At 36.7% G+C, this 23,856-nt stretch overlaps 1 protein-coding gene across 8 annotated transcripts in view; it reads right to left on the bottom strand.

The window, feature by feature from the left end:
• The window catches only part of Dop1a (DOP1 leucine zipper like protein A), a 92,218-nt gene that overhangs the window by 31,284 nt on the left and 37,078 nt on the right, over positions 1-23,856 (bottom strand). For 4 of the 8 annotated variants that reach the window (XM_057768801.1, XM_057768799.1, XM_057768804.1 and 1 more), the window contains 13 exons: positions 19,377-19,476; positions 18,319-18,428; positions 17,159-17,267; positions 15,567-15,687; positions 14,967-15,086; positions 13,046-13,160; positions 12,662-12,691; positions 11,822-12,055; positions 5,886-6,504; positions 5,037-5,311; positions 3,755-3,907; positions 2,024-2,121; positions 676-935 (listed from right to left, as the gene is read on the bottom strand). In XM_057768801.1, coding sequence (XP_057624784.1) covers positions 676-935; positions 2,024-2,121; positions 3,755-3,907; positions 5,037-5,311; positions 5,886-6,504; positions 11,822-12,055; positions 12,662-12,691; positions 13,046-13,160; positions 14,967-15,086; positions 15,567-15,687; positions 17,159-17,267; positions 18,319-18,428; positions 19,377-19,476 — 2,344 coding nt within the window. The remainder of the gene's footprint in view (positions 1-675; positions 936-2,023; positions 2,122-3,754; positions 3,908-5,036; positions 5,312-5,885; positions 6,505-11,821; positions 12,056-12,661; positions 12,692-13,045; positions 13,161-14,966; positions 15,087-15,566; positions 15,688-17,158; positions 17,268-18,318; positions 18,429-19,376; positions 19,477-23,856) is intronic. The other 4 variants (XM_057768802.1, XM_057768805.1, XM_057768803.1 and 1 more) reach the window with 2 other exon arrangements.

Below are 23,856 nucleotides of genomic sequence, written 5' to 3'. Positions count from 1 at the left end.
CTGGTACCTCAGTTGAAGTCTGAGACTGGAATAAGAGGAGAAATGAGAATTCGGCAATAGTTAGAGACTGGCTGGCAGAGTGCTACCACTTGAATGTTTTGGCAATAAGCAGGGTAGTGCAAGTTCTTAGAACATCCACAGGAAGCACATAAAAGCTAAACAGAGGACCCCAGACTCAGCAGAAACACACTAGAAATGGAACAGAAGCATGATAGTTTGCAGCGTCACCCATTTACCAGCTGTGGAACTGAAAGTCACAGCTTTCTGAACATCAACTGAATGGCTGGTAAAATAAGCAGACCCACAAGGTGATTTGTCTATAAAAGATAAGGAAAAATGACTCATGACTTATCATATATAAAGTGTGCATTATAGGCCTCCCCATGAAATATCTATTGAGCCTTTGCAGGATCTGAATTGCTACATAAATTCAAAAATACTTCATAAAAAATTGACTGTCTCTGACTACAGTTGTGGCTGATTCTAAAAGCTCAAAGACAGTTACTGATGAAGTGTATTTTGACCCATCTAGATGAGACTCTAACAGACAAGGAAGGGAGGAAATAAGACATGAAAAAAATTCTACACACAATTCTCTTGACAATCACTGTATGGTCACACCTCATTTCTTTGAATAACTTAAGTCTAATTAGAAGTAAACTTTATGACCTTTACCATTGTTGCAGGTAAAATTTTGCATGAAATGTTTGTCATTTTCCTCTCCTGGATAACAGGAAGTCTTACTCCAGTAACGTTCTGCTTGTACACGCTGCACTGAAACCCTCTGAGTTTTTGGATGAAGTAGAAGCAGTAATAACGGTTCCAGTACTCTGGCAATGTCATGCCTTTGTAGCACCTGGTTCAGCCAGGCTTGTCCCACAGAGCTAGTAGAACCATCAAGACTATTAAGGCTATCTAACATGATGAATAGTGACCTAAACACAGACAATAAAAACAAAGAATAAAACACTTTTAATTGTAGTATGGCTTTTTCTGTAGTTAATATTTTTAGCAATTTTTCTAGTTAAGAAAACATTTTCTTCTTTTCACATTGAAAAATATTACAAGTGTATATTACTTTTACAAGACACATTTTACTTAGTCTTGCTTGGTAACATATTTCACTGATATTATGCACTAAGGTTTTCACAATGGCGAGGGCTACTCTGCTCTCAATTCTCTCCAGGAGTTAAAAGAATGCACAAAATTCAAGTAATGCCATCCCATAAAAGGTCTGAGCTAGTTTGAAACCAGAACTCAATATCCAAATCCTCTGTGGAATCTTGGGTTAGCAAGTTAAATTCAGTGGATTTCAACTGCTTTCTCTGTCAGATTAGAACAGGTGGTTGCCAAACTAGAAACTTGTTTGTAAGGCACTTGGCTCAAGGTCTCATTCATTATATGGGTTGACCAGATGGTTCAACAGAAACTCCTTTGAAGATGGCTGAAAAGTACTGGTTAATTCAAAGTTGGGTTGTAATCGCAGTTAGGATTATGGCCACTTTTATAAGACCTGAAGGTAAGATTACTATCTTCTGATACCTTATGAGCCTGGAACCAATGCAAATCTAATATCTGAAGCATGAATTACTCCATTTACTTTTGGGTCTATATGTGAACAAGCATCTCTGGAGACAAATATTTTGAATCCATGTGGGGGGGCATTGGTAGTACTTTCAGTTAAGGCAGAGGATTGAGAATGGCTGACTAGTATTTCAACAGTGTGAATATAGATTCAAGAAGGCTGGGTGTTCTCTGTATTCCTACCATCATACAATGACACATGGCACATAAAAGGGATTTGATGATCAGTGGCCAATGTCTGAAAGGAAGACACTTGGTTCTCTACACATTAGAAATGAAAATCTACTGGCTAGGTAACACTACCAAGTATTTTTCTGCAACTTTGATTTTCTAAAAAACTAATAAATTCTCATCTCCTGTTCTATCCTGACAGAGACTTCCAGAAAAGACAACAAATAAGATAACCAACAGTAAGATGGGAATATAAAATGTAACCAACCTGTCAAAGGAACGTGCAAAAGATGACTTATTTATGTGGAGATCCCTTGTTAGATGCCAAAGAACTGCAAACTTTGCATGTGCTTCCATCCTTATTTTCTGAGAAAAATGGGAGATTAAATTATTTTCTTCTCAACTGAAGATATTAAGTGATTTAATAAAATTATTTAATAATAAAATCAGTATAACTGTTTACAAGTACCAAGTTTAATGGCCACAGTACTCAAGTACACACTGCAATGAATTCTTAGTATGTTATATAACTTGGAAGTAGAATCAAACAAAATATTTGTATATAGACAAAATATTTAGCCTAAAGGGTCACTTATGCTGGTTAGTTTTTACTGGAAGCTGATACAACCCTGAGTTATCAGGGAAGAGGGAACCTCAAATAAGGAACTGTCTAGATCAGACTGGCTTGTGGACACGTCTAAGAGGCACTGTCTCATTAGCTAATTGATCTCGGAGGGCCTAGCCCCATTGAGGAAGCATCCCTAGGCAGGTTGTTGTGGAATATACAAGAAAACAAGGCAAAGGTGGGTGTAGTGTCACACACCTGTAATTCTAGCACTCTAGAGGCAGAATCTGGTGAATTTCTGTGAGTTCCAGGACAGCCAGGGCTACAGAGAGAGACCCTGTCTCAAAAAAAGAAGGAAAGAGAGAAGAAAGGAGGAAGACATAAGCACTCACACAAGCAAGCAGCTAGCTAAGTATATGCCTGTGAGCAGTCAGAGAGCAAGCTATAAAGCAATGTTCTTCCATAGTTTTTTGTCATCGTTCCTGCTCTGACTTCCCTCAGTGATAGTATGATCTAGAAGTATCAGACAAATAAACCTTTTCCTCTAAGCTGGTCTTCATCATTATGTTTTATTACAGCAACAGAAACCAAACTAGAACATCACCTTAACTCAAAGAATTACTTTAGACTTTTATCAATGTGACTACTGATTGTATAACAGAAAACAATGACAGCTAAAAACATGCGTGCCATTATATCATGCATATACAAAACATTTCTTTCTTCTTAAATAAAACAATTGAATTTAAAAATTATTTTCTCTCAGGAAAATAATCATATTCAAATAAATTTCTAAAAAAACCATGTATTTTAAATTTAGTGAAAATATGGTGTCAGTTTTTTACACTCGTCCTCAAATATTTATAAAACGCTTCAAGCAAAGTCCCAACCAATAAGACTTTAATTGTTAAAAAAAAAAACAACAACCTACATGGGATAAGTTAGAAGAGTGCTTGCTTTATCTATAAGCTTAAGACATGACTTTTTTCTATGATGCTCGCATTTATACATTAACCAAGGGAAATATTTAAAATTCAATATTGTTTGAATTTTTTCAGGGATGTGTATCTTTACTCAGAAATTGTAAGAATTATTCTTAAAAAGGAAATGTTGCATGTTAAAAATAACAGGTTTTTATTTGTTATATATTTATAAATAATGTAAAACAGAAAATGAAACACAATATTTGTTCTAAAATTTGATTTCTGAACAATTTTGAAAGAATATGGTAGGACACAAATTAGAATTTAAGAATTTTTTAAATGAACACTGTTACTCATATTTAACATTATGTTTTTTATTATTATTTATTCTGATATGAGGTATAATAATTTTCCTAGAGAGGTCCCTTAATTTATCTTTTGGCAATATGTGCTTGAGTGTGTGTGTATGTGTGCACGTGTGTGCTCTTGTGTGTGCAGGATAAGGACTTACCTTATCTTTATGGGTTAACTGCTGACTTATAACGTCCTCACAGATGCTAGAAGAAGGAACCAAATTATGTAATTGATAAAATAATTCCACACTCTTCTGATGGTGCTGAGGTGTCCCGTCTCCCATCTGGTCCCATAATGTCAAGGCTACATGCTACAGAAAAAGATGTGAAAGTGACTGATTATATAATCTTTATAAAAGTAAAACTCAGCTGCTCACTTTCTGGCTAACTGAACATTAGAATCCTTTATAACACATTAAAAAAACTTTTTTGTTTAGAATTATTTCATGAGGGTGTTTTGCTTGCATGTATGTAAGTGCACCATATATCTGCTTGGTGCCCATAAAGGTGACAAGTGGTGTTGCATTTCTTGGCACTGGAGTTACAGAGAGTTGTGAATTACACTCAGTGCTGGGAATTGAACCTGGGTTCACTACAACAGCCGTAAGTGCTCTTAGCTACTGAGCCAACTCTCTGGCTGATACTCCTTTCAAATTCTTCTAAAATCAGCAATGTAACAGGCAGTTTCTCCATGGCCTAGATAAGAACTCTCAATTATTTTACTGGTGTTTAATGAAGTAACACCAGAATAAAGCCTGATACATTCTCACATGTTACATACTAAAATATTCAAATATCTAAGAACCTGTGAAGTTTTGTCCCTCTTCTCTAGTGCTGAGGATTGCAAAATGGCCTCATGTATGTTAGGCAAGCATGCTATCACTCAGCTACATCCCAAGTCCATGGAGTTTTCTGAAGTCAGATTAGAGCTCCATGTGCTATCAGAGTCTTTGATCTATGCCACTCATAAGAAGACAAGAGTCTTTAGGGCTTACCATAATATTATAGAATCAACTCTACTCTAGCAGGAAGTATCAGGTAGGGGGTAATGACTTGAAATTGACTCTAAAGACTCCTGAATGTATAAAGAATCCACCTGTAGGAGGCAGTGAGCTTAAAGATACTTGATGTTCTCTGGGAAGGCATCTGTACCATTATGGTAAAATCAGAGTGTGCACTATTGGTCCTGAGGGACACCATGCACCAAACGTAATCAAACAACACAAAATCAGAACAACCTGCCATAGAGTTATAGAAAAGTAAGGGTTTACTCTATTAAAAGAAGCAAAATACCCACTTACTACAGAAATATCTACCATATAAATGGGTTTTCTTCTTGTTTAGTTGAAACTCTTTCTTTTCTTACTTCAGTGCCACAAATCAAGCGTCATATATGCAAACATTCTTAGCCATGTACAAACTGGATTTCTTGGAATTTACCTTGAAAAATTCAGTCTTCTCAGCTATATACCTCAGATTGCCCTGTGTTAGGGGAGGTCTAATAACTACGGCTACTCTTCCTTGGTTTGGACTTAAGGGTTGAGCAGGCTCCATGCTGTTGATACTTTCCCCAGTGACCATGGCAACAGATTGAGTCAATCCCACTAGGTCCATGACCAGAGACACGGCGACACTCTGAACACTGAAATCACTTGCTTGGCTGCAGGCGCTCATGAGAGTCTGGAGCCACTGTGGAGGATGTGCATGTTCACAGTCTGAAACAAAAGACAACATGAATCAGTTCATGTAGATTTAAGTTAATTTCAAAATGACAAACAACACTACTTCAGGTCTTGATCGTTTAAAATCATGGTTTCTCAAATAGTCTTTATAACTTTGAAAAATAAGGCAACAATAAGAATTTCACAAACTTTTAAAAATATATACTTTCATATGCCAAGTAATATAATCTAACTTCCTATCTTTAGAAGCACCTTATCAACAAATATTATCTAATGCCTACTGTCCTACAGGAACACATGTGATGTCATAGGAGAGAAGTGAAATTGTTACATTGTTTCTCCCAGACTTTTACTTTCAGTTGCTAGCTTTTAAGCAAAATGTAAAAGCCATGTAAATCACAATCTCCTAACAGTAACTTCCCCATAATGACTGGATTTCATTTAGTCTGAAGAGATGGCACAGTGAGAAAAGGCACTTGCCACCAAGCCGGATAACCTGAGTGCAATTCCTGGAACCTACATGGTGGAAGGAAAACCAACTCTAACACATGCACACACATGGACATTGCATAAAATACTAAAATATAAATAGCAAAAACAATCTTACCAGTGTCAAGTTTCTCAGAATGTAACTCTGAGGTATGGTTTCCCTCTGCAATATAGACTGGGAAACTTGAGCACTCTAAGAAGAGCTGACAGGCAGCAAGGAAGGCAGAAAGGTATTCTTTTGAAGTTTTTGGTGTATATATACTTCTTTCTTTTGCATCCCCTTGGGAATCCCTGTCCCATTTTGAAGTGTCTCTTTGAAATCGACGGACATCTCCCTGATGGTCGGCAGCCAAAGGCTGAGAAAGGGAGTCACTGTGAACGATGTAGAGGTTAACGAGTCTGGTAAGAAACTGCTGGACATACTCCAAGCAGCACTGCATAGCAGTCTTTTGTGCTGCCTTCCCACTTCGGGCTGGTGTACCCTGAGTGAAGGTGGAAGGTGGCTGGATAACAGTTTCTTCAGATCCCACTGTGGATGCTGTTTCTGTCTCTGAAGATGTGCTTCCAATTGGGATGGTAGCTGTACCCTGTCCATTCAGCTCTCTGTCAAGATCATCAGTTCGGTCTGCTTGATATTGTATAAACTCAGTGAAGCCACTTTCTGATGATCGACTACTTGGTGGGTTTTCTCCATCTTCAAATACTTCAACAGGATTTTCCACAGAAACTGATGATACCTAATGATTTTAAACAAAGCGAAAGGTTGAGTAGGAATATAGATACTAAGGACTAGAAAGGGTCATCTTTTCAGAGAAAGCTATAGACTACTTATATACAGCTTAAGTTTACACTAGAATCAAAGCAGTTCCTACATTGACTAAAGTTTTTGATAATCAATAGCAAACAGTAATAGGGTTCCAAAAAATACAAGAAGATAAGCTCATTCACCAAGTACTTATCATTCATTGTGTCATAAAATAAGGCTGGCTTTTTTTTTTAATGACTTGATTTTTCAGACAAGGTCTTGTCATGTACCCAGGCTCAATTCTACCTCAAACTCTCCTCTTAAGAGAAGAGACATGTGGCACCACACTTGTTAGGGTCCTGAGGTAAATATACATATATGTACAAATCTTTAGGATCTGTACCCTTGTTTCAAATGACTATTCTATCTTCTTCATAAAACAATCTTTCTTAATGTCTAAACAATGTAAATAATGAGAAGTACAAGATTAAAAATCTTGCATTTTAAGAATTATAAATAAAATCTAATGGAGGATGTGTTTGGGACCACATGAATGAAAATCTCTGTTGAAGTATGTCAAGTGTCATTGCATGCCCTTAACACCTAGATCCCTTCAGTGAAGAGTGCTCAGCTCATATGTTCAGATCATAGATTAGGCACAGGGCCAATGGGAACAGTTTAGAATCTAGAAAGAGACAATGGCAATACAGACAAATGACCATTTCTAGACTAGGGGCAGAGTCAAGTATTGTCTGGTTTCGTGTAAATAAAGCTGTGCATTCCCTTGAATGTGTTCCATGTCTGCAACAGAGGATAATCTGAGTAAGATCATGAGAATATTTTCTTTTTAATGCATGAATTAAGTACTTCTACTTAAAGCTGGGCTTAACCCAGTGTTTCCTGCTTTAGTGAATAACACCATCATTCATTAAAGCAAGGAAGATGGAAGCCTACAAGTCACAGTATTTTCTCCACACCTTCCTTTTTCAACTTGCCTTCTACCGACACCAGTATGGTGGCTAAGGGTGTGAGTTCTAAGTCAGCTAGGTATGTGCCATGAACTTGATAGTCTTCAAACCTCAGGTTCCTAATTTGTGCACATCAGTGTCCTCTTATCTGCAAGGGACACACGCACACACACACACATACACAACACACACATATACTATATACACACATATACACATGTATACATATACAGTGTGTGTATATGTGTATATGTATGTATATATTCTAAGACCCGTAGTAGATGCCTGAAACTGTGGTTAGTACTGAAAACTTCATAACTGGCTTTTTTTTTGTTCATACAAACTAGTGGTTCTCAATCACAGGGTTGCATATCAGATATCCTGCATATCAGATATGTCTATTATGATCTATAACAGTAGAAAAATGACTGTTATGAAGTAGCAACAAAATAATTTTATGGTTGGGAATCACTACTATATAAGGAACTATTTTAAAGAATCACAGCATTAGGAAGGTTGAGAACCAGTGATATACACAGACCCATGATAAGGCAGCACAAGAAGAAATGTTAACAACATTAATCATATAAAACAATTCTAATAAAGTAAGACTAACATGAACATGGACTCTCCCAAAATATCTTATTATATCATAGTCATCTTTCCTAAGACGATGTGACAGCATGATGAGAAGTGAGATGAATGACGCAGGTACTTGGCTGCAGTATTAGCACTGCTACTCAATAAGAGCTGCTTGAACGAGCACACAGACAGAATCCATCTGATAACTAAGAAAGGAGGGTGGATAGATACCAGATTGCCTATGCCAGAAAAAGGATGCTTTGCATGTTGAAGAGGACAGCGCATGATTCCATCAATGTACAAACAACAGCAGCAAAGAATTTAGAACTTGTAAATTATTACTAGTATTTTCCACATAAAACATTAGGTTGGCCATTGACTACTCACTGGCAACTGAAATTATGGAAATGGGAACACTCATAAAAAGGACTACTATAACAACAAGTTTTACATTTTACAGTTAAAGGATTTAATATAGAGGGAAACTGGCAGAGTACCTAATGCCCAGCAAGCACACATTTTAGTGATCACTCATTATACTTAATTATTTTATCACTAGTGTTTATAAAATTTTGCTCCTAAATGTATTTCTTCTTTTTCCCATATCTTGTTAGCCCAACTTAACGCCACCTCTCACCTGCACTACTGCAGGCCTCCCCACATCCATTTTGTTTCTCAGATCCACACTCCACACTGCGGCCATAGTAAGTTTCTAAAACATGTATCTTATTTTGGCACTTGCCTTTTTCCCCTTCTTTGTCTTCCCATTGCTCCTAAGACAAAGAATAAAAGCCTTAGTATAGCGAACAAGGCTCTGTTAACCTGGCTCCTGCCTCTCTTATAACTGCATCATTAAGTGCATAGAGTTCCTTTCTGCCTTAGGGTCTTTGCCACTGTTTTTTCCTGTCATGTGCTTTCTCTTTTCATACTTCTCCACCCCAACAATTTCTCTAGGGCTCCACTTCAGAAGCAGTTCCTGACTCCTAGGTATGCCAAGTCACCCTCTCACCTGCCCCCATCCTACACCTATACCTCTAATTGGGCCCTACACTAATCATCTATATTAACTGTAATTAAATGTGTAATTGCTTGTTTTATATAGATTGTACAGTTAGTTCATAAAAGATACTGAATGAACAAAGTAATTTTTCTGTTTCAAAGACAGAAAACTTAAGTTCAAGCTGGGCATGAAGGCACATGCCTTTAATCCCAGCACTCAGGAGGCAGAGACCAGAGGATCTCTATGAGTTCGAGGCTAATCTGGTCTACAAAGTGAGTTCCAGGACAGCCAAGGCTATTACCCAGAGAAATCCTGTCTCAAAATACCAAAACCAACCAAACAACAACAGAAAGAAAACTGAATTTTAGGGAGTTTAAAATAAATTCGCCCAATGCTGCAGTACAAAAGCTAAGTTGTTAACACAGATCTCTGGAGAGGGAGATTTTCAACTCGGTTATTTATTATTATTTTTAATGTGACCACAGTATTATTATGTACAGTACAACTCTTCATATTATGGTGTCAAAGTCTATAGTGGCTAACAGATTGAACTCATTTGCTTATTTTTCTCCTTTGAAAGGTTATTTACCATTTAAATGATGTACTTTTTACAAAAGAAGACTTATTCAGATGATAAAACTATCATTAGCTTATTCCTATTTATTTTTATATTAATACAAAGGACAATACTAAGGTAATAGAATTTAATCTATAAATCCAATTAAACTTGCATTCATGAGTAATATTTATTGGTTTAGACTATATTATGTGGATATATAGTTTTTATGATGAATTTCTTTCTAAAAATAGAAAGGGTATTTAGGCCATTTGAGTAGATGACCAATACAAAAATACTATAAAAAATATTAAGTGCCATGTGGTTACACTAGGCTCACCGTTATTAAAAGCAGCAGCCCTTCACATACATTTCAAAAAAACATGGTCTCAGCCTGAAAATATTATCAACTTTCATATATCTAAGATTATACAATTGTGCTTCAGGAAAAAAGATTGGAAAAACATATTATGGCTAAGGCGCATGAAAGAAGAAGGAAGGATGGACAGAAATATGGGTGGATATGGGAGTTATATTCAATGTTACATCATAATTTAGACTGTATTATTTAACTGTCCTGGATTTAACTGAACAGAGTCTCATTTACCATACCTATGATCATCAATAAAGGCTTTCAGATAAATATGAATTTCCACATATTGAACATGTTACTGAAAAATGGTAAGGGTGTGTCTTCTCCAGCTCCCATAAGTCTCATTCAGCATATTATCAGTTAAACGCTTTTTAGTTTTCTTGCTAAGAAAATCTTAGAGCACCATGTAATGACAGTCCCATGAAAGGACTTTCCTACCATGGTAGAGACAGAATATATTATACATATATGAAGAGCAGGTTGGAAAGGACCAACCTGGAAAGCAGGCTGGTTCTAGTTTATGTAGAATAACCCCAAATATATTTAAAATGATCAAATTTCATTTCATTATGAAGGATATATTAGTACAGAATGAGAAAAAAAGTTTCAGGATTAACGGCTGGTGGGAAAGGTTGTACATACTACCCACAAATTTTATTTTGTGGAGAAGTAAAATAGGTTATCCAAGGAAAGGGGGCAATTATATAAGCATATGATTACAGACGACAAACCAGATTCTCTAGAAATTTTCAAATACTTATATTAACATAGTGCCAATGTGATTACACCTAATGTAATTAACATATAATTCAATTGAAAATCTCCACTCATACTTTACTAGATTGAATTGTTTCATTTATTTATTATGTATATGTGTTTGTGTGGGTGTGTATGTCGGAAGTCAGAGCACAACCCTTAGGGAGTCAGTTCTTCCCTTTCACCATGTGTGTTCTGGGGACTGAACTCAGGCCATCAGACTTGACAGCAAATGGTTTTACTCACTGCGTCAGTCATCTCACATATATCAGTGTAAGTCTGAAAGGAATTAAATCACTAATTTTTCTATTAGGATTTCACTGGTATTAAAGTATGCTATTGGTATAAAACATTAAAATTATATATTACATGCTTAGATATTATAGATATATGTGTGAATATGTACAAAGAGAGTTTAGTTTTACTCCATTTCAAAATATTGAACATATGGGTACTTAAAAATTTAAAAAAAAAGAATATAGATTACAGGAAAATCATGCCAAAAATTTGGTGCAGTGAAAGAATCAATAAAATTTATACATAGGCCTGTTACCCAGACTATAGGTAATGGTTTTATGTTTACTAGATATTTCACACTGTAGCTCATATGATTAAGGCATTCAATTTTTAAAACTAAAATAAAAAGATAACATAGCTATTATCAAAGAATCATGCTTATAAAAACTTGAATATGACTAAATTGTCTTATATAAATTTTACAAAACCAAGAATTCCTGCTAAAAGTTTGGTAATTGCATAAAGATACTATGGTATCAATTTTGTATACATTACATATTGAAATGATAATGTATTTGTTATATTTGGCTAAGTAAAACAATGCCATCAGCTTCTTTTTAATGTGACAAACAGAAAATTTTAAATTCCTAAAATTAGATGTCATATGTATTTTAATTCTACTGTAAAGTACTGACATAGACAATCAACTATATAATGACCAAGTTAACAAGATTCTATTGCCAAAGCACTTTGATCACTGATATTTAAACAACTTAAAAAATGTTCTACACTAAAAAATATAACTGATCTGATACTAAGAACCCCAGCTAAAATTACCTTTTTGTCTTCCCATTCTTTGACTGTGCTGCTCTGCCCACTTGGAAACTGTACCACACCCCCAGTGCCAGCAGATAACAGTGGGGGCTGGACTTTGCTAAGGATCTTTGAGCAGAGTTTCAAAGAATCTGTGAGCTCAGACAAGCGTAATGTCTGGAGATGGCTTGTCAAGGCAGAAATCATCCTGAGCAGTAACTGGGGCAAGTGTTCTGTCTGTATTTCAATGTAAGTTTCCTGAAAATAAAAGAAAATTAGAAAGATTTAATGTAATATATAAAAGCTATTTTATTTTAATTCATACAAGTAAGGTTCTATATTTGCTTATGTTTTATGGGTATCATGCTCCTAACAGCTCATAGGCATTTTCATACTGATGACTCAGAAAATGTGCACTTAATGTCTGGAGTTGGCTTAGGGGCTAAAGTGCTTGCTGTGAAAGCATGAAGATGATCTGAGTTCGGATCCCTAGCACCCACATTAAAGCCAGGTCAGGTGGTGCACATCTGCAATCCCAGTGCTAAGGACAGAGAGACAGGCAGGTTCCTGAGGGCCAGCAGTCAGCCAGTCTAGTCTAACTGGCAAGCTCCAGGGACCCAGTCTCAAAAAGTAAGGTGGAGAGTGATTCAGGAAGACAGCCACTTTCAACTTCTGGCCTCCACAGGTACAGATATCGTCCATAGGACAAGCGCGTGGTCACAAACTCCCCCCACCCCCCAATTTCTTAATCTAAGTACTTCAAGCATTATATAATTAGATACCCCAATTTTATGAGCTATATTAATAACATTCTAATGGAAGTGAATAAAATCAGTTAAAATAAAGACAGGCTGAATGCCATACCTGACACAGCACCCTCATACTTCTAGTAGGCTTCAGAATGAGAAAGCAAAAAGTTGAGGAGAGAAAACACAAGGGAAAACAATTCCAACGGTCTTCATATAATAGAAAACATTGTTAACAGATACAAACGCAGCATCAGAATCCCACCCAATAAACATAAGATTTTACAACATGCAATTGGGAAGTAGATTCCATGTATTCTATACACAAATGCCAAGGAGAAAAAATGTTTAGAAGATGTTATGGAAAAAAGCTATGCCAAAGAAAAAACATTTAGTTTTAAAGATAAGATTTTTTTCTGAAGATGACATTTATATTAAACATGAAATATATAAACTATGCTCTTTAAATTCCATGTTTTTCTTTTTACCAAGATAGTCTTACCAAAGAGACAATATCCAACAAAAAGTCCACCAGTAAGCAGAAATTGGTCAGCTGTAACTCAGATGAGTCACTACTGTCTCCAGGCCCAACCTGAAGTCTGGCATGCAGTGTTCTCCTAAAAGGAAAACAATCAACTTTATCAAACACACTATCACATGAGAGAAGACACGTGACTATAACCCTGTCTTAACAAATAAGACTCAAGTCAGGATTGGGACACATAGAAATGTTCATTCCCATTGTCCCAGAACACCACCACACTGTTTTCAAGAAAACATCTCAAAGTGAGGTCCCTGAAATGGCTACTCTGGATTCTACGTGTTCTGGATATAACACACTTGTCGAGATTTGCACTGCTGTCACCATGGATATGTCTCCAAGTAAAAATAAATGTTTCTTTATTTGATTTCTAAACTGAGATACTTGGTTTACAAGTGTTTTTTCTGTGTTGCTGTTATGCCAACATATGTTCTTCATATCTGGAATGTAACTCTCCTTCAAGATCTGAGATCAAACATCTGTTTTACAGGAAGTCTCCTTTGATCCAAGATGAAACACAAACAGCAATATTAATCCTATTTGACCAAACACTGTCCTACACTCTCAAGATATAATTATATCGTATTTGACTAGCAAGAAACATAAACAGGTAGAGAAATCAATAAAATCAATGAAAGTATGAGGGTAGCAGATTCTGATGTGGGGTTTGAGAGAGCCAAGGCTACCTGTAAGGTGAGCGACCCCTCTACAGGATCATTCCAGAAGAACAAAGGAGGTAGGATATGTAAAGAATAGCACAGTGAAGGCTCGGCAGCACAAAAGGTGGTGAATGTTTAAGAAATAATTCAGGTTGGCTCAAGAACCATGGATGTCTGTTGTGAATATATATTAGTACAGAAGGGTGGGTATATGTGTAGAAAACACAAGGTGGGCAAAAGATACTAATAATTCCTCTCCATCCTGACACCTTAACCTACGAGGCATTTTCAACTTTTAATCTATTCCCGGGGCAGACATGTGCGTATTTTACTTGTCCCACTATAAAGTCCCTGAGGTCAGCGATTATCTAATATGCCTAGCAGATGCTTTTCAGTTGGGTTCTCAATATCTGCCAACTGGACAAGCAAGTAAATCCCCAAGTTCTTTTTTTTTTTTTTTTTTTTTTTTGGTTTTTTGAGACAGGGTTTCTCTGTGGTTTTGGAGCCTGTCCTGGAACTAGCTCTTGTAGACCAGGCTGGTCTCGAACTCACAGAGATCCGCCTGTCTCTGCCTCCCGAGTGCTGGGATTAAAGGCGTGCGCCACCACCGCCCGGCAAATCCCCAAATTCTTAAAGAGATTCATAGACAAATATATTTCTAAATTCTTCTAGACTCAAGATTGGACATGCCTACTTTGGAATACATGTTTCTCATGCTTTAGAAGTTAACTAGGGCGTGAAAGAGCTAAGTTTGGAGTCTGGATAGAGATTTCACTCTGCTTCACTAGCACTCTAGCGATTTCAGACTGTTTCAGGCTTTCTACCCTAACGGGCGGTGTGTTTATTATTACTTATCAGTTACCAAATGGGATGGTTCTAAGTCTCTGAAAACACACAGTGGGCCTATTGATAAACGGAAATAGTTCCGTGAAAATGCGCTGATGCAGACTGCTATCTTCTCCACAGTCAAAAATAGGGGGGCTGCTGCAAGCCAGACACAGGAACACTCTATGCTGGGGAGTGGATCATCATTTCTAAGCTCCTTTCCAGTTCTAAGACTATATTAGCAATGATTTTTATATCCTGAATTGACAAAGTTAATTTAGATTATGGGTAAATAATTAACAGTTTTTGGTAGGAAAAAACGTATAAAAGAACATTTTAAAAGCTAAATGTTAGCTTTGAATGTTATTGGACTACAACAAATGAAGCCATTAACTTACCGACAACATTCTTCAAACCAGCGTGCAATGTAATCCCACATATAATAAGGTTCAAAGGAATTAAAAAGAAGATTCGCAGTTTTAATCAGCTCGGCTGTTTTCTTGTTTTCCCTTAATTTACTAAAAAATAAAAGAAAACAAACATTTAAAAATATTGGTATTTCTTTCAAAACTGAGTGCAATATTACTGGGTAGTACACATTATTACACACTGCTAGAATATTGTCTAGCAGGAGGAATACTGCAATGGTGACATAATCTATTCTCACTCTTGGAGCCAAGTGCCCTTTTCTACTTACTGAGTCATTTCATCAGCCCAAATACTCAATTAATTTTCCAAACTGATATGATTAAGAAACATTCAACTATCAAATGGTAATTACTCTTCTTGTTTAAAGTACCTGCCTGAATAGTGAGTGCAATTAATTATGATATTTCATACTATGAATGTGATTTTATTCACTGTAATATAAACTTTAGAGTAAGATCATAACCATTACTAATAATCATATTACATTAATATATATTACTAGAGTCCATTTCATAAGCATTAATAATTGAGGCTATTTTTATGTCATGCTTAATTTTTTAGCAATCTACCTGCTTAACTGAGTATGGTCTTTGCTGAAGGGTGGTTCCATCTGAAGATCCAATTCTGCTTTACATTGAGAATACAATGTTCTAAACACCTCAATTAGAACATCTTCTAGAATTACAGGTCCTAAAATTAATATACAATAAATTATATGCAGCAGTTATTTAGGGCTAGCAAATCACGATGACCTGAAGAATAGTCCAATTAAAGTATGCTTTGAAAAAAAGTACTTTATGAAGAGACTTCCCAGCCCCCAAAGGTAAACTTTTGAAATGTGGTCCAATAGTAAGTAATGAGATAAATGTTTATTTTAAGTATAGAGTCACATTAATAGAAGTGGCCATAATCCAAAAAATTGGTTAAATCTGTTACCTTGGACGGGCAGGCTCTTTAGTTTTTTAGTCTTAGTTTCCTAATCCCAAATGAGGAGAGTAAAACGAGCTTTAAGGGACAGTCTGTTTATTTATTTATTTATTTATTTATTTATTTATTTATTTATTTATTTATTTTTGGTTTTTCAAGGCAGGGTTTCTCTGAAGCTTTGAAGACTGGCCTGGAACTAGCTCTTGTAGACCAGGCTGGCCTTGAACTCACAGAGATTCCTCTGCCTCTGCCTCCTGAGTGCAGGGATTAAAGGCGTGCGCCACCACCGCCCAGCTTATGGGACAGTCTTAAAGATTTAGAGAAACATCTGCAAGGTACACCATGCAGTTCTTAGAACAATTATCCAGTAGATTTTGTCACATCAAAGTTGTTGCTAAATAATGCTCAAAATCAGAAAAATAAGTTTGACTGCTTCACAGTTACCACTATCTTCTTTAAAAAGTCCCCTGAGCTTCATCACCATCACAGAAAACCTCAAAAGTGACCCTGTTGAAGTTCCTGACACAAAAAAATTCACTTTTTTTTTTTTATTTTGGTTTTTCGAGACAGGGTTTCTCTGTAGCTTTGGTGCCCATCCCGGAACTAGCTCTTGTAGACCAGGCTGGCCTCGAATTCCCAGAGATCCGCCTGCCTCTGCCTCCCGAGCGCTGGGATTAAAGGCGTGTGCCACCACCGCCCGGCCCAAAAAAATTCACTTTTAAGAGCTGGGGAACTATAGCATGTGACAAAACACCTGAATATACTTAGAAAATTTACATACTTTATAAGAGATAATTGCCTTTCTTAGTTTATGTTAAGTACTATAGTTCATTTTCTAGTAGATCTAATAAATAATAAGCACACAATGATGGAAACCACAGAAAGCAACAGCAACAAGAAGACTATGAAGGAAATATATAACTCACATTTCTGTTCCAGTCCTCAAATTGTAAGTTAGTTATGCCACATCAACAATGTTTCCATTTTAGTGAATGATTAAAAGGAGATGAGATGACATCTTTTAAGAAACTGACTCTGCTGCCTACAGTGTAAGGCACAGGTCTGATGCTGACATAAACGCCAGCAACACATCTTTAACTTCAGTTAACAAACTGTTGAGAATCTGAGAATCTGTATTTAAAAGAACACCGCAATTTTCCCAGTGTCTTCATTCTACTATTATCATGAAACAATACAAAAGCACATGTCCGCTTATGTTTTGGGCATATATTACCTAGCTCAGGTTTGTCCAATAAGCTGATTAAAATCCGAAAAGGTTTTAGATCTTGCATGAGAGTGCTTTCTTCTCCAAATCCATTCACTTGTAAGATTCCTATCATGGCCTTTAAAAAAAAAAAGCATACTAATGATTTAGGAACTAGTAATATATATACATATATATTTTTTTAAAGAACTATTTTTAACTATATCCATGAGATGTAGATTCACATCCCTGCACTATTCTGACTGACGTCTTCTTTCTTTGCCAGGAACAAAGATGGCAGACTCACTTACCGAGAGAAAGCAACATATTTAAATCATAAGTATTAATTTGTTGTTTATTTTTGAGAAAAGGCCTTGCTACAAAGACTGGGTTGACAACAAACCATCCTCCTGCTTCAGTTCTCTGAGTGTGGAGCTACAAGTGCATCAATCTAGATCATGAATTTTCTCATTGGGGAAAAAACAAAGGAGAATCAAGAGAAGTGTACTGAGAAATCGAGTGTTGGCCATCTAGATGAAGATATTAGTTTAGGACATGAACTATGCCATCTTATCACCAAGGGGTATAGTATGTAATTATCTTCTTAGCTATTTAAAATTCAGTGTATAATTTCCTGTATTTAAAAATGCTTCAAGCTGGGCTTATGATACACACCTGTAATCCTAGCACTTTAGAGGCAGAAGCAGGCAGGTCCTGAGTTCAAGACCACCTAAGCTACACAGCAAGATCTGATCTCAAAATCAAATAAGTAAATGAAGAAAAATGCTTGAGCAATCATTAGTTTTCTTGATACATTTTCTTAGAGCATTTGATGCACCTTAAATAAATATAATAGGAAATAAATGGATAATTTTAATGCTTCTATGTGTGTTGCAGTCTTACCATATCTAACCTGCAAAAGCCCAATCCAACCAAAGTGTCGCAGGAAACATGGTCATGGGCACCTTTTGAAATGCTCCAACCTTCACAAGAGCAGACAGGTAAAAACTGTCCTCCTGTGGAGTCCAGCTGTGATCACCTTTGTGCTGTAGTTGTATGTCTATTACAGTTATTTTTTGGAAGTTTTTGAGTCTTGTCCTGAGTTCTTCAATTATGAATTCAATTAAAACAGGACTTTCCCAGGCTTTTTCAACAGGAAGTAAGCAAAGAATAATGAAAACAGTCGTTACCTGGACTAATAATTCCTTTGAAAAGGTTGTAAAATAGTAAGTGGCATGTTCTTCAGGATTACTGTGTCTTGTGCTCCTGGGTCCTATGATAGCACCGTTGTTATCAAAACCTCCATGGGAATAAATCACAAAATTAAAATGGAAGCCTTAAAACTGTTGTTCACTAAATGCTAAAATATCTCAAAAACAGCACTAAACACTTACCCAATTAGTAGCCCGTTCAGTGTCAGCAAGAGAGACCATTTTAGATAGTTTAATAAAGGGAAACCAATTCAACAGATGAGTCTACTAGTATTCTTCCAAAGTTATCTTCTTATTTTACCCCAAATCTTACAGTAAAATAACTGAGGATTTACAATATCTAAGTCACCAAATGTCCTTTCACTCTAGTAAGAGGTTGTGAGGACAGACAAAATATTCATAAAAAGGTAGAAGATTACATGTACATAACAAATGCTCTACGGCTTATGTACACATACTGTCTCACAATGATGTCATCCGTAAGACAGTGGTAATTACTACTTATGATTCCTTGATGATTTGAAAGTTTTGGAAATTTTGTTCTTATTTTGTCTATTCACTTAATCTTTTTAATATACTAACATTAAGTATAATGTGTAACAGGAATGACATCTTGCTAAAGTGAACATGATTTTATGTATTCAAATAGTCCCTTAAGAGGGTTTTGAAATTTGATCAAAAATGTCATCATTAATCGTCCCCCCACCTAAGATTGATTGACTGATTTTTAGTGCATGTGTGTGTGCTATATGAGTGCATGTGCCCTTGGAGGCCAGGAGAGGGCACTGGAACCCCTGAAGCTGGAATTACAGGTGGTTCTGAGCCACCTGACACAGGTGCTGGCAACCAAACCCTGGTCCTTGAGAAGAGCAGTAGACGTTCTTAACCACAGAGCTATCTTTCTGGCACAGTATTTTATTTTTATTGTTCATTTAAACATAAATATTTAGTTTCTTGATACAATTTCAGAATAGTTATGCATGACAAGTCTCCTTTTTTTTTTTTGTCAATTATAAGCATATTCATTAGATACCTACCAAGAAGCCATGCATAAAGTCTTCGGTTCAGGGACATATCCCTCCTTAGTACTACATGAAGGGCTGCTGACAAAATCCTGATCATATCTGGTCGAGTGGCCTGAAAAAGGAATGTAGTTATACTTAATGGAGATATACTACTGTTTTTACTCTTTTAAAAAAGGAATACCTTGAAGTTTTCTTAGAACATTAGAGTGTAAGAGAGGTGTTTCTACATAACATTGCTTCATCTAATCTTTCAAATACAGGAGCGATTACTGCTAGTTCACGTGTGAGGAAACAGGAAGAAAGGTAAATGACCCAGTTTTCTTTCTGGGTAGTCTCACAGAGCTTAGAAGTCTGTTTTCAAACTCCCTAAGCAGCAAAGGATGGCCCTCAACTTCCACTCTGACCTTCTGTTCTTTCTGCCTGCCTCTACCTCCCTAATAAGTGTGTGCCACTGTGCCCAGCTGCCCAATTCCAACTTCAGTTTTACAGCTGGAACCATAACTCACTCACTCTAACATTACGTTTAAAGTTCTCTTTTCCTCTCCATCAACAGTACAATCTGACACAAATGAGTACTGTAAAGAGGACAAACAGTTCAACACTAGCATTACACTTTAAAATCTTGAGGAAGACTTTAGCAGCAATCAGTCCTCTTCTCTTTCTTTTTTCTTTTTTAAATTCTATTTGTAATACCTCAAAGATGGAAAAAAAACCACAAATAAAATCCAAATAGAGTCCTTTTGTTCTAATAGCTTTAACTTTTCCTTCATATTTTTCCCCTCTAGCTTTAATTTGATGTTTAAAATATTAAAAGAAAAGATGGAAGATTGCTTATAAATTTGTTAACATTAAGGGTATTACTGGGGGCTCAAGGGGTCAAAATTCTTGTTATGCAAACCTGATGACCTGTGAGGTGGAAGGGCAGAGCTGACTCCTAAAAGTTGTCTGTGTATATGCAACTGAAGCACACACAAAATATGAATTTCAAAAGAACATCACTGGGTAATCACTTAAATGTGTAATCTTGGAATCTTAAAATCTGATCTTGGAAACTGACCAATTTAAAACTGTAAAAAAGTCCCCGGCAGCTTTCTCTCATTTGCTAGTAGCTCTGTAACCAGACATGGGACTCTGTGCCCACGTCCCCATCTCTGTGCTGGAGTTGTTGGCAGTTCACTTTCTGGGAGAGGGCAGTCAGTGTTCTTTCAGGATATGGCTTAGAAGGCTAATCCTGCTTCAGTGCAAGGCTACACTCAGGAGTATATGGGCATCACAGGGCATCACAGGATGAATTGATGAGTTGGCTGGGGGTGGGGGGGCAACACAGAAATTGATGGGCTGGGAAGGGACTAGATTTAGGAGGGGTTGGAGGCAGGAATATTATCATATACATTGTATGAAATTCTTAAAGAACTAATAAAAAATTAAAACAACAACAAAAAGTATCTGAACCTCTTAAGGTCCAAAAGCACAGTGAAAATAAAATGTTTGGGTAATACTACAGAGCTAACCTTTCCTTAATCACAACAAACCCTCTCTATACAATCTTCCTGTTATGGAAAGGGAATCATCCCCAGAATTAGTAATAGCTGAGATGATACAGAATACAGGTCATCCACAGGTGACAAATTATGCCCATTCTTTACAGATACTGTCAGTAAGCCAGAAAACTTGTCAAGTGTGATCCGTAGGTGCCATTCCAGGTGGCTTACAGGGTGAAAACCAGCTACGTAACATACATAAAGAAAACATCATATAATGTCTAAATGTATTTACTTTTTCTTTTGCTGTGTTGCCATTTCTCCCAATAGGTAAGAAGCAAGCTAAACAATCTGGCATATTCGTATGAAAAGCAGGTGAGTGGAAGCATCTACCATACTTATAATCTTTGTATTTTCGCTGCCACATTCTTGGAGAAAAATAAAAACAGCAGCAAAAAAAGGAAAACAAGTTGATGGTATAGCTCAGTGGTAGATGCGTTTGCAGTAGACCCTGAATTCAATTCCAGTACATAGAAAGGAAAGAAGGAAACTAGCCAGTTCACAGGTCTTTTAAAAGAATGCTTCTGAAACTTGAGCTTGTCACTCAAGATACACTTTTCAGTTTATGACTTCTACTATTTTGTGTACTGAAATTGTATAATGTAGAAGGGTTGTCTTACTGTTAAGAACTGAAAAGCTCCCCCCACCCAAAAAAAAAAAAAAAACCAAAATACCATTTTTGCCAAACTATGGTCTTTCTTTATAATATGTTGGGCTATATCCAATATAAAATATGGAATATTTTAGATTTTGGCATTTAGTAGTCCCTCCTTAAACAACATGATATTGTCACTTAAACGAAAACAATATTGGTATAAATAATATTGGAAATTCCAAAAGAAAGCTAATTAAATTGCAGAAGACTTTGTGTGTTGAAATTACACTGCTTCAAGACACTGAGTTAAAAATTTTTCAGTAGTTTTTTAAGCTTCATATATATGAACATATGTATTTACGTCATTTCTACCTTTCCCTCCTCCCTCCAAGTCCAACCTCCTCCTTCTCCAGCTAATAGCTTCTTTATCTTCTTTTTTTTAAAGATTTATTTATTACATGTACAGTGTTCTGTCTGCATGTATGCCTGCAGGCCAGAAGAGGGTACCAGATCTCATTACAGATAGCTATAAGCTACCATGTGGTTGCTAGTAGTTGAACTCAGGACCTCTGGAAGAGCAGCCAGTGATCTCCAGCCCACATTGCATCTTTATCTTTAGCTGTTATAAATGAATAAATACATCAATAACAACCATTTAGTGTTGTGTGTATGTGTATGTATGTTTTTAGGGTGACCACTCAGTACTGGAAAACCAACTGGGAAAAACTGATTCTACTTCTCTCAGCAGTCATTAATTGCCTGTGGCTCTTCATCTAGTGGCAAGGCCTTGTGAAATTCCCACCATCTACGTAGGCACGTCAATTAGAGCTGTTACTGTCCAGGTCTTGTTTAGGCAAGCATGTTGTTGAAATTTCATGGGTAAAGCTTCCCTGTCATATTTAGAAGATACAATCTTGAAGCGGATGTCCTGATCCTCAAGCTCTTACAATCTTTCCACCAACTCTTTCATGACCTTCTATGAGCTTTAGGTGTAGGGGTTGTGTTACATCTGTATCAGTTAGGGCCAGGCACCTATGATCAGCTATTCTTTACATTTTGACCAGCTGTGAGAGGTGCAAGCTACACCTCAGGCTAGGATGTTAAACAGGCTGTGCACTTGTTAAGGGTTGAAGATGTTGCAGGCATATTAGGTGCCAGTGACTCACCAGGCTTGACTCATGTCCAGATCTGGGTTCTGGGTTAAGACAGACTGGATTTGGCATAGGATAAGCACCTGGGGGAAGGCCTGAAGGTTGGATGCGGCACAAGTGGGTTGAAGTCAGGTGGCTGACCAAACTAGGCTGGTATACAGGATGAACAATGTGGATTAAACCGTGGGTTTGGGAACAGTTTGGGGATGATTGATCAGTCATCCTTTGGGCTCAACAAAAGATGGGCAACTAGGACTATGCCTGAAGGGTTCAGTTACGAATTTTTTTTTTTTTTTTTTTTTTTTTACTGACCAAGTGTTATAGTTAAGGGCTGGTGAGATGGCTCAATAGGTAAAGATGGCTACTGCCAACCCTGATAACATGAGCTCAATCCTCAGAATCTACAATAAATGCTAAGAGAATTGAATCCTGCAAATTGTCCTCTGACTTCCTCATCAGTGCTGTGGTCACACACACACACCCATAATAAATGAATGTAAATACTGCTTTTAAAGACACTGTGTCTTAAACCAGAAACACCTGCTCCAAGCTCATGTTCTACTTTGGGGTCTTCAGGAGGTACAGATGAGCTGGTGGAGGTGGTGAGTGGGAGCTGGACTTTGAATGCACAGTTGCTGCAGTAGGTTTCTATTGCCATGTATTGAGCTCCATCGGCTGCCATCCCTTCCCTATTAAAATGACTGAAATCTCTGTGGGAGAGTAAGCTAAAATAAACCTTTCTTCCCTTAAGATGTTTCACAGAGGTGACAGTGATGACAAAGGTTATACATATAAGTGGTAATAGCAACAAATGTGATTGCTTAGTTTAATGTAGTGGTGGTCTATGTATGGAAAATCTGCCCAGCTGAGTGCACCATCATTTTCTAAATAACCAAACTTGATGACGCAAAATCATACATGAGTAAAAGTTGCAGACTGTTTAACAGAAGAGAATTCTAAAAGTTGATTTATATTTACATATTGCAATTAACTGTAAAACAGCAGATATAACTTTGGTATAGTATCAAAGAGTGTGTACTTATTAACAGAACATATTAATGATTCCTTGATTTTCAAACAGTAGATCAATGTGAGAGTTGTTTTTAATTTTGTTTTATTTTCCTTATACATCAACCAAAAAGCAGCTATGAGCTTTCAGGCCAGTTATTAAAGATACTGACAAAAATATGAAACTCTACTTCTCA

This window comes from Chionomys nivalis, chromosome 4, assembly GCF_950005125.1.
Source record: "Chionomys nivalis chromosome 4, mChiNiv1.1, whole genome shotgun sequence".
Taxonomy (NCBI): Eukaryota; Metazoa; Chordata; class Mammalia; order Rodentia; family Cricetidae; genus Chionomys; species Chionomys nivalis.
Note: the sequence above shows the minus strand (reverse complement) of the source record. Positions and strands in the feature narration are given on the sequence as shown.